Source organism: Palaemon carinicauda, chromosome 1 (assembly GCF_036898095.1).
Source record: "Palaemon carinicauda isolate YSFRI2023 chromosome 1, ASM3689809v2, whole genome shotgun sequence".
Classification (NCBI taxonomy): Eukaryota; Metazoa; Arthropoda; class Malacostraca; order Decapoda; family Palaemonidae; genus Palaemon; species Palaemon carinicauda.
Window position 1 is genome coordinate 89,087,170 of NC_090725.1, and position 12,088 is coordinate 89,099,257.

The following is a 12,088-nucleotide window of genomic DNA, read 5'->3' on the forward strand; positions in this document are numbered from 1 at the left end:
CCCTCAGCAGATACATCGTAATGGACATTCAGCCTCCTCTCTTGTGGGGAGTGGGTTGCTTTATTACTTCCTTCTATTCACATGATGTAAGTGTCAACTAGGCTTTTGCTTGGTGTTTATAACTCTTGTGGTTTATGAGTGTACATTTTTATGCTCTGATGATAGTCCTTAGGAACCCATTTTTGGTGAGATGGTGTTAATCCCTTAGACTCTCCAGCCTCCCTAAACTTGGTGGTAAACAAACACTGATGTTCCATTGCCGTCTTACCAGTGATTAGTAGTGCTAATTAGGTGACATGTCATCTTCTAGCAGATGAATTATCATTGGAGGAGCTGTAACGGTTTCTAGAATGCATAACCCCTTGGGTCTCTCTCATATCCACAGAGTCCAGGTTTGCATGTTGATACACTGACCATAGGTTAGAGAACTATATTTATTTGGTATATCTTATTGTATTGGATTCCATGTTCTAGACCAAAAAAGACCACTTAGTACCTCCCCAAAATAAGATTTTCCAGCATGGAAGGAGAGTAACATCATGTCTTGCTATATTCCTATAATGTGTGATGTTTTGGATTGTTTCATGTCCATCAGGAAGAGCATTGTATAAAATTTTATATGTTTGAAACATTGTTAAGTACTGTATATGTCGGCAACATATGGTTTTATATCCTTGTAATTCAAAACACTGAATTCAATTGAAACTATTTCTATCAAAGTTTAGATTATGATGATTATTATTAACATTTTGGTTTTCCTTTTTAAATTTGTCTATGTATTGGATTTATCATTTTTCTATATGATTTCAGGAATTTGAAATTCGAGGAGTCAAGGGAAGACCTCACTGGGTGCTTGCCTGGAGAAATTACACCATCTCTTATGTAAAATATGACTCAAAGCAGAATGTCACAGATGTTGATGTTAACGATAGCAGCAAGTTTCCATATCTTGCATTCTCCAGGGTGAAAAGCTATTCGGTAATAAGTGATGCACCCCTCACTTAAATGGAGCTATGATTTATTCATATGATCTTGGGTTTTTTATTTTTTTTAGGTGTAATAGCCTAAAGTATTTTTCTGTAACTTGGAAAGTCTAATTTCATTTCATTTTTTTTTTTTTTTTTTTTTGAGAACTTCAGAGAAAGTTAGTTCTTTGGTGTTTCTTCAAAAGATTAATGTATTTATGAGCAATGGTCTACTGTTGCATTTTCAATACAGTGTGTTTTATTTGAAAATGTATGTACAAGAAGACAGTTTGAATATTTTTACCTTGTAAAGGAAGGCATTCAGGTTTATGAATATGATTCATTTGTTGGAAACTGGTAAAGGGTTTGTGTTGTTTAAACACGTTTTAATTTTGTCTTTTTGTAAAAGCATATTTTTTTAATCTACAGAAGTAATAATACATTTTCATACTTTATTTTTTTGGACTAAGACTTATATTCTTTAGGTATTTATGTTAGGGAATTTACTATTACCTCTGTAAGTATTACCTCTTGACTAGAACGACCTATTGAATAGAAGTGCCAACTTAACAACCTCTAAATAAAACAATGTAGTTGTTTGTGGACTGTGGCCAGATGTAGCACGCAAACTACCTAGCGTCCGAATGCTGACCTCACTTCAACGTTCACTACACAAATAGGTAAAACGGTGGAATACCCTAAAATCTAGGTAACAGGTCAAGAGAACTGGGCACTGGGCACCACCCCTTGATTTTTATACTGGGTAAGGAGACCAGTTGCATATTATTATTCAAAGGTAAGCCAATTTCAGGTAATGTAAGTACAGTACTAAACATTAGTAGAGGAAAAAAAAGGGGGGGGGGGAAAAAACAATGATACTAAAGAATAAAACTAAATTAGTGGAAGGGGATACTATGGTGTAGTAAATAAAAGAGAAAAAGAAAATAATGAGGAGAAAGTACAGGTCTCCAAAAACCAAAAGCAACACCTCGATATATCCAGGCAGAGCCTCTTAGGATTCAATCTAGAAGTACACAGTAAATATTCAAGTATAAATAGTATACATATTTTGGCCAAATTCGAATGCAATTTGAATGATTGCTTGCATCAAGATCAAAGGGAATATAAAACAAGGTTACACATTGGACTTGACTCTACATTCTCACCTCTATATCAGAAAGACCAAAAAAAAAAAAAAAAAAAAAAAAAAAGGCTTACAGTCCTCAGTGATACACAGTATGTCAGGGTTATTCTACACCCAAGAAAATGGATAAAAGTCGAGACCACCTATAATAATTTTTTTGAGGCCCCTCCTCTTGATTGCAAAGTCACACACAAAAAATAAGATATAACATATAAAAGCCCGTTTTCAGGATAAAGCCGTATCTGGTTTGTGATGCAAATTTCCCAATTGTTAACATCAAGACACAGCCTTTCCATTTAATATAGATACTATCCAGAGAAAGTTCCAGGCTTATGACAAAAAAAAAACTTCAAGCTTAGAGAACCCCACAACACTGTGGTTCATTATCTGTATGAACAGTCAGACGGGTTTGGACATTGACAACGCTTACAGTTTGGCTGTTGCCGAAAACTTTTCAATGCCACTTTATGTTCACTTGTTTCTGGGGACAAGTATATGAAACACTATCCATGGAACCTATCGTTATATTAGCAGTATACACGTAATTATGTTTCTTGCTCTCAAGTTCAATTACATCACAATGTAGTAGGGAATGCTTGGATCACTCATCAGTGTACGGGAAGAAGTTATAACAATGAAACAGGCTTTGAGTAACTTTTTTATTGACAACTTCTCCATCTACCTATAATCCCTGCTGGGTGCAGGGCACCGTCACTGTAATAAAAAGAATTCTTTAATAGATGGACTAGAGATAAAATAACATGTACTACTGCATTAAGTTCAACTTAACTAATGCTGAAAAATAAATCTAAAAATAATTTGTATAATTTTTCCTATCTATTTCTCCACAACAATACAAAGAAATTTTTCAACACCCTTGCCATCATACCCTCCCTCCTTTAAATCAGCCGCTAAATACTCCTAAGCTTCTGAGGAGGAATAGCCAGCCAGGACAGTATCAGTAGACTGGATGGGGAAAGAAGGTAAGAAACTTCATATTCAAGTGGTTGCTGCTTCTGCTATGACTCCTGAGTTTCCTATCTTGTGTTGCTAGGGATTTACTCAAAGTTGTTTTCTGGTGTGTAGGAGTAATATTTCTATGGTATGGCTGTTCTACACTCTTAGGTATTGCTTAGATGTAAAGTAGACAAGTTTTACTTTCATTCGGCTGATCCTCCCTCTGTGCTGCCGAGGTTCTGAAAGTCCTCTATCCCGTCATTGTCCTCAGTGTGTGTTTTGTGTAAACAAATATTTTTGTAGACATAAAATGTTAGTGCATAATAAATTGGCCTAATTTGAGTAAAAGACTGTCAGATTAACCAGAATACAGTGTTTTGTTCAGCCATTGAATGTTTATTTTGTTTGGATTCATAAGTCTTATGACCTTGGTGATGGTTATTACAAGTGTAGTTTTTGACAAGTTCGTTGTTTTGGCTCCTTAGTCTTAAACTGTTCTGATCTTCTTTCCCAGGCTGGCTTATCTGGCACTCTTATGGCTGCCTCTCTCTTATCAGCAGGTAGAAAGTGTTTTGGAGTCTCATTTAAAAGTGGAAAGGTACGACAGGAGTATTGGGAAAATTTTGTTTGCTTTTCTTCAGAGGTTTTCAAGTAGGTACTTCTACTTATTATAATAGCTTGTTCTTTTGGAAATAACATGATTTCAAACTAAAATATGACTATGTGGTAAGAAATTAATAAAAATCACAAGCATTGGTCATGTTTTGCAGTCAATTGAATGGCAAAAACTCTTAAATGTTAAGGTGCCATTACAAATCAAGGTATTCTCACTCCTTGTGTGGTGTTCATTAGAATTTACCACAAAACTGTAATGTAGTTGAGTACTGTACATGGAGGCAGTATATGACAAGTATTGTGTTGATTACACCTTTTATCAAATACAATAATTGGTATTTGTGGCTTTATGCCTTAATAAATGTGCATAGTATATTATATTTCTAAATTATGTTAAATGTCAAGTATAAAGCCTTTATGATAATTGTTATTGCTAACAACAATAGAGGTTTGTGATAAATTGTGCTTTACCATTACTGTATGTAACACTTGCAGTTATCATCTTTGCACTTAAAATAATTTGTAGTAGTTTTTCCATTTGGTTACTATACCTTTTGGAAAATTAAGTTTAAGCATTGATCTTTATTTAACTCTTGAAGACTGAAATACAACTGGGATGTAGCCAATCCTTGCCATGCTTTATTCTCATTAAAAACCTACTGTATATATGACTGGGTATGCGTACAGTACGTTAAGTCATATTCTATGTGAAGTAAGGTTCTCAAAAACTTTGCCATTGTACATAGTAGTTGTTGATTTGTAAAAAAATTATTCCATCAAATTAATTTATTGTATATTATTTAGTCAAAGTTATATATAGGTACCTTATTAAATTTTGAAGCTTGTAAACAAAAAAAATTGAACCTCACAGACAGTTGAACCTTTACTTTTTCTGGTGTTCAGTTTCCAAGACTCTACACAAAAAAAAAAATTGAGTAGACTCGTGTTCCTTTTTTATAAAATTGCATAATATTATGTACAGTATAGAACTTGTATTTTCAATTACATAACGTACACATATCTTCCTGTGTACAGTACAAAATACAAATAATTTCAGATACTTATATTACTTAAAACATTGTACATAGAGTTTTTGCATGAAAAAAAGTAAAATTAGGGGAAGAAATGCATACATTAGGTGCTGATGCAACCTTCATAACATTAACTACAGACATAGTACACAGCAGCAACAAACTACTGTACAGTACTTGAATTTCTTTTATTCAAGATAATTGTTTTTCTCTAATAACTTGAATGGGAAACTAAATATAGCATAGCTATGAATACAGTACCATACAAACCATGAAAAAAATGGGATTAAATTCTCACAAGGGTTTCTTTATTAAAATTTATGAAACCAGCATCAAGATACATAAAACATATTGAAACATTAAAATTATTAAATTAATAAGCATTAGAAATTACAGTAATAGATATATATATTTATTATGTTACCATCTGTGATACTCCTAGAACTGACACCAATAAACAGACTGATGCTATTTATAGTTGGAGGTAAACTTGACCACAAGATAAACAGAATTGTGAAGATTAATCTTTAAATACTTACTTAATATCCATAAAATTAGTTGGTGGGTAGACGATCTCATTTTTTTTTAATCAATATGTTGGCAATTGAAAGTTAATTCACATACTGCAGAATTTTATATAATTTTTTTCTTACTTCCAAACTTAGAATTGAATTTTAAGATAGTACATTAAGGATACAATATCAAGAACATTTAAGGTTCTTGAATAATATATTAATTCAAAGAGAACTATTCAGAGGAAGAAATACCATCGGTTCTGAAGTTAAACTGAATGAAATGATTGAAAGGGAAGCAGTCATATATCTCTTTATCTTTTTTTTCAAAAATACCATTTGCCTTTAAGTTAAATTCAAAGAAATGACTGAGAGGTAACCAGTCATATTCTAACTTTTCTTTATCTTATTTCAAAGTGGACTTTATTAGTGTTGCAGTAGGCCTTCCATATTCCTTTGATATGACATTGAAAAGTCTTCAGTGAAGAGCTAGTTACATCATAGATGTAGTTTCAAGTCATGGATGACTATATGGCAATGTGTAGTAAATATGGGAATAGCAACAGATATGTAATGATAATGCTTTCATTTAATATATGACGATAAAAAAAATATTTCAAATTTATATTTGTAATTTTGACATTCAAATTTTGGATTTTATTTGTATATTTTGTAGCTGTGTTTTAAATTCTCGTGTGAATTTAACTATTGTATAAATAAGAGCAAGGAGTACGGTATTTGGCAATTCTTTTTACTATATATGGAACCTTTTTAGATATGGTGGAACTATGCCTAAAGAAAGTTTTTCCAATAAATCGAGTCATGTACTTGACCTTTCCTTAAAATTTATTTGTTCAGGCTAATAGCATAATTATTAGGCACCAAGTAAATAACTAATATTTAAACAAAAAATAATTATGCTGTATTTCAAAATGCAAAGTGCATTTATCTAGCAATGAACTTCCCTAATGAACTGGTTACACTTAAGTTTTAATACATTTAAGGTTTTGATATATTATAATAAAGTTTAGGACATCAGTAATTAAAATTAGGCACTTTTCCGTTTGTGTATAGTCATACCATTAACAGGTAGGCCTATAAAGGCAAAATTATTCTTGTTGGCATAAATTAATTACTTTTGAATATGTGAATACTAGTAATTTCACAGGCATAATATCATTACATTATTATTTGGTCTTCAATTTTTAAAAAGTTCCCCAAAACTAGAACAGTTTGATGAAAACACTTCATATCCCTTATAAGCTGTTTGTTCCAACACGAATACTTACCTCGAACTACTTTCTTAGGAGTTACCTGTAATCTCCTCTCTACCGACCAGAGTTTTGTGTAGGATACCCTTAAACCCGTTTTCTATGGAGGGCTATCTCGGGCGTAAGAGAACGTGCCCCGAGGGTAGCTTTTGCGCTAGGTCGAGGTCCGCCTGGGTCGTGAGCGACAGTAAGTTCTCTGGTCGCGACGTGTCACCACGTCGCTCTCGTTCTCTCTCGACCCTTTGTGTGCGCCGCGTGTCCCACGTGTTTACCGCGTGTTAACTTGTGCTCATCCCTTGTGTTCCTGTGTGTTCACTACCCTTCCTTGTGCTTCCCAAGTGTATTCCTTTGATTCCCTGCGTTCCTGTGTCTCGTGTTTGTGCGTTATGGAGCAGATCCGCCGTTGTCCTGGGCCTAGAGCCGGAAAATCGTGTGGAGCGTTCCTCTCCAAACCTGAAGTGGACCCTTACTCCCTTTGCTCTTCCTGTAGGGGCAAAGTTTGTTCGTCTTCGGATACGTGCCTCGAGTGTGTTGGTTGGAGTGATATTCAGTGGGTGCGTTACGGCACAAAGAAAAAGAAATCGTCGAAGCGTTCACCCAGGAAAGCTAGTGTTTCTTCGCCGCTACCGTCGCCCAGTGAACGGTCCGACGGGGCTTCTGTCTCTCCTTCCCCTACCCAGAGTAGGGGACGAGGTAAGTCCATCGTGGGGAAAGAACCGAGCGTTCTTCCCCAGGAGTCTGGTGAATGTGAAGTGGGGGTTGTGGGGCCTTCTCGGGCTAGTGAGGAGCCCGGTAGTGCTGTGTCAGGGAGCTCTGGAGACTCTGCCTTTGTGCTTGGGGGGCAAGTTTCCTCCGATGACCCCTTGTGGTGTAGCAATGTTGTTTCTGTGTCTTCGCCCCCTTCGTGGGCCTGTGTTTCAGGTTCTTCAGCGACGACAACCAGGGTAAGTTAGGTTCCGCAGGGAGTGACGCCTTCGGTTGGAAGCTTCCTAAGACACCAGGTAGGTCCCCTATGCGGATGGAAGAGGGCCTGGATTCCTGGTTCCCTAGTGTTGGGCGCCACCCCTCGTTTCCAACCCCTCTCACGGAAGTCCCTGAAGCCTTCCTGCAACCCTCTACCTCGGGTACAACGAGTCGCGAAGTCCCCCACGGTCCCCGCTCCCGCCCGCCGTACGGTAGGTACAGTGACGTCGGGCTCTTCGGAGGAGTCTTTCCGTCGGGAGAAGAAGCCAGAAGGAGACATCGGCGTCGGAGGGAGCGGTCCAGGAGCAGGCGTTCCCGCTCAAGATCACGTTCCAGGTACAGCAGGAGGCGCTCCCGTTCTCCACGAAGGAAACACAGGAGGAGTAGGTCACCCGATGGCGATTGGGTTTTCGTACCCCATGAGTCGGAGATACAGTGTTCCCCGGACCGGCGGTCCAGGGAGTTCTCGCCAAGGAGACCATCCTCCAAGCATAGTTATGACCCTCGCAGGGAGAAACGCGAGAAGGACTCGGCAAGAAGGCGTAAGACCGCGAAGCCTCCGGTTCACCCCGCCCGGCGGGGGGGAACCGCGCTTCCTTACGGGCAGCCTGGCCGAACCAGCCCAGCTGGTGCGGCCCTCGGACTTTAAGGAACGGTTCCCGCTGTCGGGTCAGCCCACGGGATCCGCGTCCTCGTCCTCCAGGGAACTGGATCGGACACTAGTCCTCGCCGGTTCGGCGATGCCTGTCCTAACCCCCGCCCCTGGTGCGGAGACCTCCGCCGGGGAGGACCAGTACCTCTGCAGGGGAGTTCCTGTTGTGCCAGGACCAAGGCGCCCGGTGACCCGGCTCCCCGGGCTCAAGCCGAAGCTTCGGCCGACGGTAGAGAGGGTTCCCCGACGGAGGACTCGGCCTATAGAAGAGTGATTGGCCTAATCAGGAGGCATCACAAGATTGAAGAACCGGCAGCTACCGACGAGGACTATTGGAGGTCCAGCCTTATCCGGCTGATGCAGGCCCCTGCCCAGCCAAAAACCTCCCTGGCTCTTCCTGTAGCCCGGGATCTCGTCCTGGGACAGGAGCACGTGGATAGAGTGGTGGCAGGTAATGCCGAAGCCCCCAAGACTCAGAGCTCTTCTAAGTTGCTCCAGGGGCTCAAAACGCAGAGCAAGGTCTATGTACCAGAAGGACGAAGGCCGGGAGCCTGCAAAGTAGAACCTTCTCTCGACATTCTGGGGCAGGGCGTCTCGGAGGACAGAGCCTCTTCAGCCCCAGTCTGTTTTTCTCCATCGGAGGCTGTGATGATGGAGGAAATGTCTAGGGACCTGGTACACGTCTCCTCTTGGCTAGACTGGTGGGCTTCCACCTTAGTAGGTGTGCAAGCTACCTTTGACCCCACAGACCCGGAACAGCAAAGCCTCCTGAGGGAACTTATCACCTCCGGGGGCAAGACTCTTAAGTTCCTGACTTACCAGTCCCTCGCCCTGACCGCGAATTGGGTGCTTTGCAAGAGAGACACCGTCCTGGCGAAGGTGTCCCGAAAGGTCCCAGACAGAGAGGTGCGGGCCATGAGGAGCCTTCCTTTGTGGGGTGACTCCTTGTTCCCCTTAAAGGACTTGGAAACGATCATGGAGAAAGTGTCCAAAAGGAAAGATTTAAACACGCCCAGGCCTACGCCAGTAAGGAGACCGCCCTACAAGAGGTCAGTCTCAGACAGTGCCGCGACGTCTCAGGCCTCTCCTAGCATGACGAAGCAAGAAGCTCCTTCTTCCTCCTGGGCCTCAGCCCCCCCATAGAGGAGCCCCAGCAGCTTCAGCCTCCTTTAGAACAGGTTATTCTTCCTCCAGGAGAGGCCGTTCAGGCCGCTCCTCCAGGAGGAGATAGAGTGGGAGGCCCCCTATCCCTGCCCAAGCCTCAGGTTGGGGGATGCCTCAGACTATATTGGCAAGCATGGAAAGCTCACGGAGCAGAGCCCTGGACAGTGTCCGTACTGAAGGAGGGCTACAGGCTACCGTTCTTAGCAGAACCCCCCCCTCTAATTCTGGCCATCCGGTCGGAGTGGCTGGTTCCCAAGGATCCGTTGAAGAGAGCCGCCCTTCAAGAGGTGGTGTCCTCCATGTTGGAGAAGGGCGCCATGGAGGAGATCCTACACCCAGGTCCAGGTTTCTACAGTCGTCTGTTCCTGGTGGAAAAAGCGACAGGGGGTGGAGGCCGGTTATAGATCTGTCGGCCCTCAACAAATTCATAAGGAAGACATGGAGGCCGGTTATAGATCTGTCGGCCCTCAACAAATTCATAAGGAAGACAGACTTCAAAATGGACACTCCGAAGTCAGTCATGCTGTCCTTGAGGGAGAAAGATTACATGATGACCATAGACCTCAAGGACGCTTACTTCCAAATTCCGGTCCACCCCTCGAGTCGAAAGTTTCTCAGAGTGAAATGGGGTACCCAGATCCTGCAATTCAAGACCCTTTGCTTCGGATTGTCAACAGCGCCCCAGGTATTCACGAGAGTCTTCAAGACAGTCTCAGTGTGGGCTCACGAACGAGGCATTCGCCTCATCCGGTACCTGGACGACTGGTTGCTTCTTTCCTCTTCGAAGGACGTCTTGAAAGAGCAAGGGATGAAACTTTTCCAGTTTTGCAAGGATCTGGGTATCGTGATCAACCCGGAAAAATCGAACCTATCCCCCTCCACCAGAATGACCTATTTGGGGATGACACTAGATACCCTTCTGGGAAAAGCATTTCCTTCAGAAGACAGAATAAGCAATCTGAGGGAGATCCTTCGTCCGTTCCTGTCGGGGCAACCCAGGAGAGCGAAGGACTGGCAAAGACTAATAGGGCATCTGGTGTCGTTGGAGAAACTGGTTCCCCAGGGGAGAATCAGGCTCAAAGCCATCCAATGTAACCTGAAGAACCTCTGGTGCCAACTGGACTCGCAACAAGAACTAATCCCAGTCCTACCAAACACAATGCCCTCCCTGGAATGGTGGCATTGCCGATTGAACTCGCTCAAGGGGATGCCCTTCGCGAACGACCCTCCCGAGTTACTTCTGTTCACAGACGCCTCCAACCAGGGATGGGGAGCCCATCTCCTCAACGAGACAGCGAGAGGAACCTGGATGGACGGGGAAAAGAACCTACACATCAATGTCCTAGAGTTGAAGGCAGCCCAGAAAGCTTGCCTACACTTTGTAGATCTACTAAGGGGAAACACTGTGGCGTTGATGTGCGACAACGCCACAGTGGTAGCGTACATAAAGAAACAAGGAGGTTTGAAGTCAAGGGAATTGTGCGATCTCGCCCTAGAGATTCTAGATTGGGCAGAAACGAACCAGGTTGTGTTATTAGCAAGGTTCATCCCCGGGAAAAAGAACGTGCTGGCCGACGGTCTCAGCAGGATGGGGCAAATAGTAGGGACAGAATGGTCCCTCCTTCCAGAAGTAGCCAAGCTCATCATCCAACGTTGGGGTTCCCCGGTGATGGACCTCTTTGCAACCAAACTGAACGCGCAACTTCCCGTGTATTGTTCTCCTGTCCCAGACCCGAAGGCAGCCTTGGAGGATGCCTTTCAGCACAGGTGGGACAACCTAGATGTGTACGCTTTTCCCCCCTTCACGTTGATAAGGCAAGTACTCAACAGAGTAAGGACTGCCCAGAACTTAAGGATGACTTTGGTAGCGCCCTGGTGGCCGGAGAGAGAGTGGTTCGCAGACCTAAAAGACCTGGCGAGTCAACCTCCGTGGCCACTCCCCGACAGGGCAGACCTTCTACAACAACCGCATTTTCTCACATTTCACGACAACCCACAGTCTCTACGTTTTAACGCCTGGAGACTATCGAGCGACTCCTGAAGAAGGAGGGTTATTCATCAGCTACTGCTAAGAAAGATGTCACTATACCTGAGAAGGTCGTCGGCAGCGGTCTACCAAGCTAAGTGGGCCTCCTTCACGAAGTGGTGCGCTTCGAGGCACATTAAACCCCTCAAAGCCTCGGTCCCAGACATAGCGGATTTTCTGGTATATCTCAGGGACAAAATAGGAATGTCAATCCCAGCCATAAAAGGAGTACGAGCCGCCTTGGGTCAAGTCTTCCTCCTGAAGGGCATCGACCTGGGTTCCTCTAGGCACATCTCGATGCTTGTCAGGAGCTTCGGGCAGTCCTGCCCCCCACAGGCAGTTAGGGTACCTCAGTGGGACTTAGCTAGGGTCCTGAAGTTGTTAAGTGGCCCCCTCTTTGAACCAATGAAAGATATCGTAGACAGGGATCTCACTCTCAAGACAGTCTTTTTGCTAGCCTTGGCTTCCGCTAAAAGAGTAGGGGAGATCTATGGGCTGTCTTATGACGTCTCTCATTCGAGGGGGTGGAAGGAAATATCTTTCAAGTTCGTTCTCTCTTTTGTGGCGAAGACCCAGAATCCAGCTGTCTGGGATCCTAAATTCGAAGGTTTCTCTCTGCCAGCCATCCCTAGGACGGGTTCTCCATGGGAACAGTCATCTCCGCTCTTCAAGTGGTTTAACGGTAAAAGCCCCAGTTTTTCAAAGGATGAGTACTTAGACACTAACGTGAGCTCTTTGTGTAGTTACCCTATCGTCCGTTTTCCTAGTATGTTTTGTTTATACCTAGG

General features: G+C 42.8%; 2 protein-coding genes across 2 annotated transcripts in view; one reads left to right on the forward strand and one right to left on the reverse strand.

Annotated features, from left to right (window-relative positions):
• Positions 1–1,825, forward strand: part of LOC137649740 (F-box only protein 9) — a 215,923-nt gene extending 214,098 nt beyond the window's left edge. The window contains exon 8 of the mRNA XM_068382692.1: positions 811–1,825. Within this exon, the coding sequence (XP_068238793.1) occupies positions 811–1,005 (195 nt within the window). The 3' untranslated portion in view covers positions 1,006–1,825. The remainder of the gene's footprint in view (positions 1–810) is intronic.
• Positions 1–12,088, reverse strand: part of MED7 (mediator complex subunit 7) — a 524,248-nt gene that overhangs the window by 288,720 nt on the left and 223,440 nt on the right. The gene's annotated exons all lie outside the window — the stretch shown is intronic.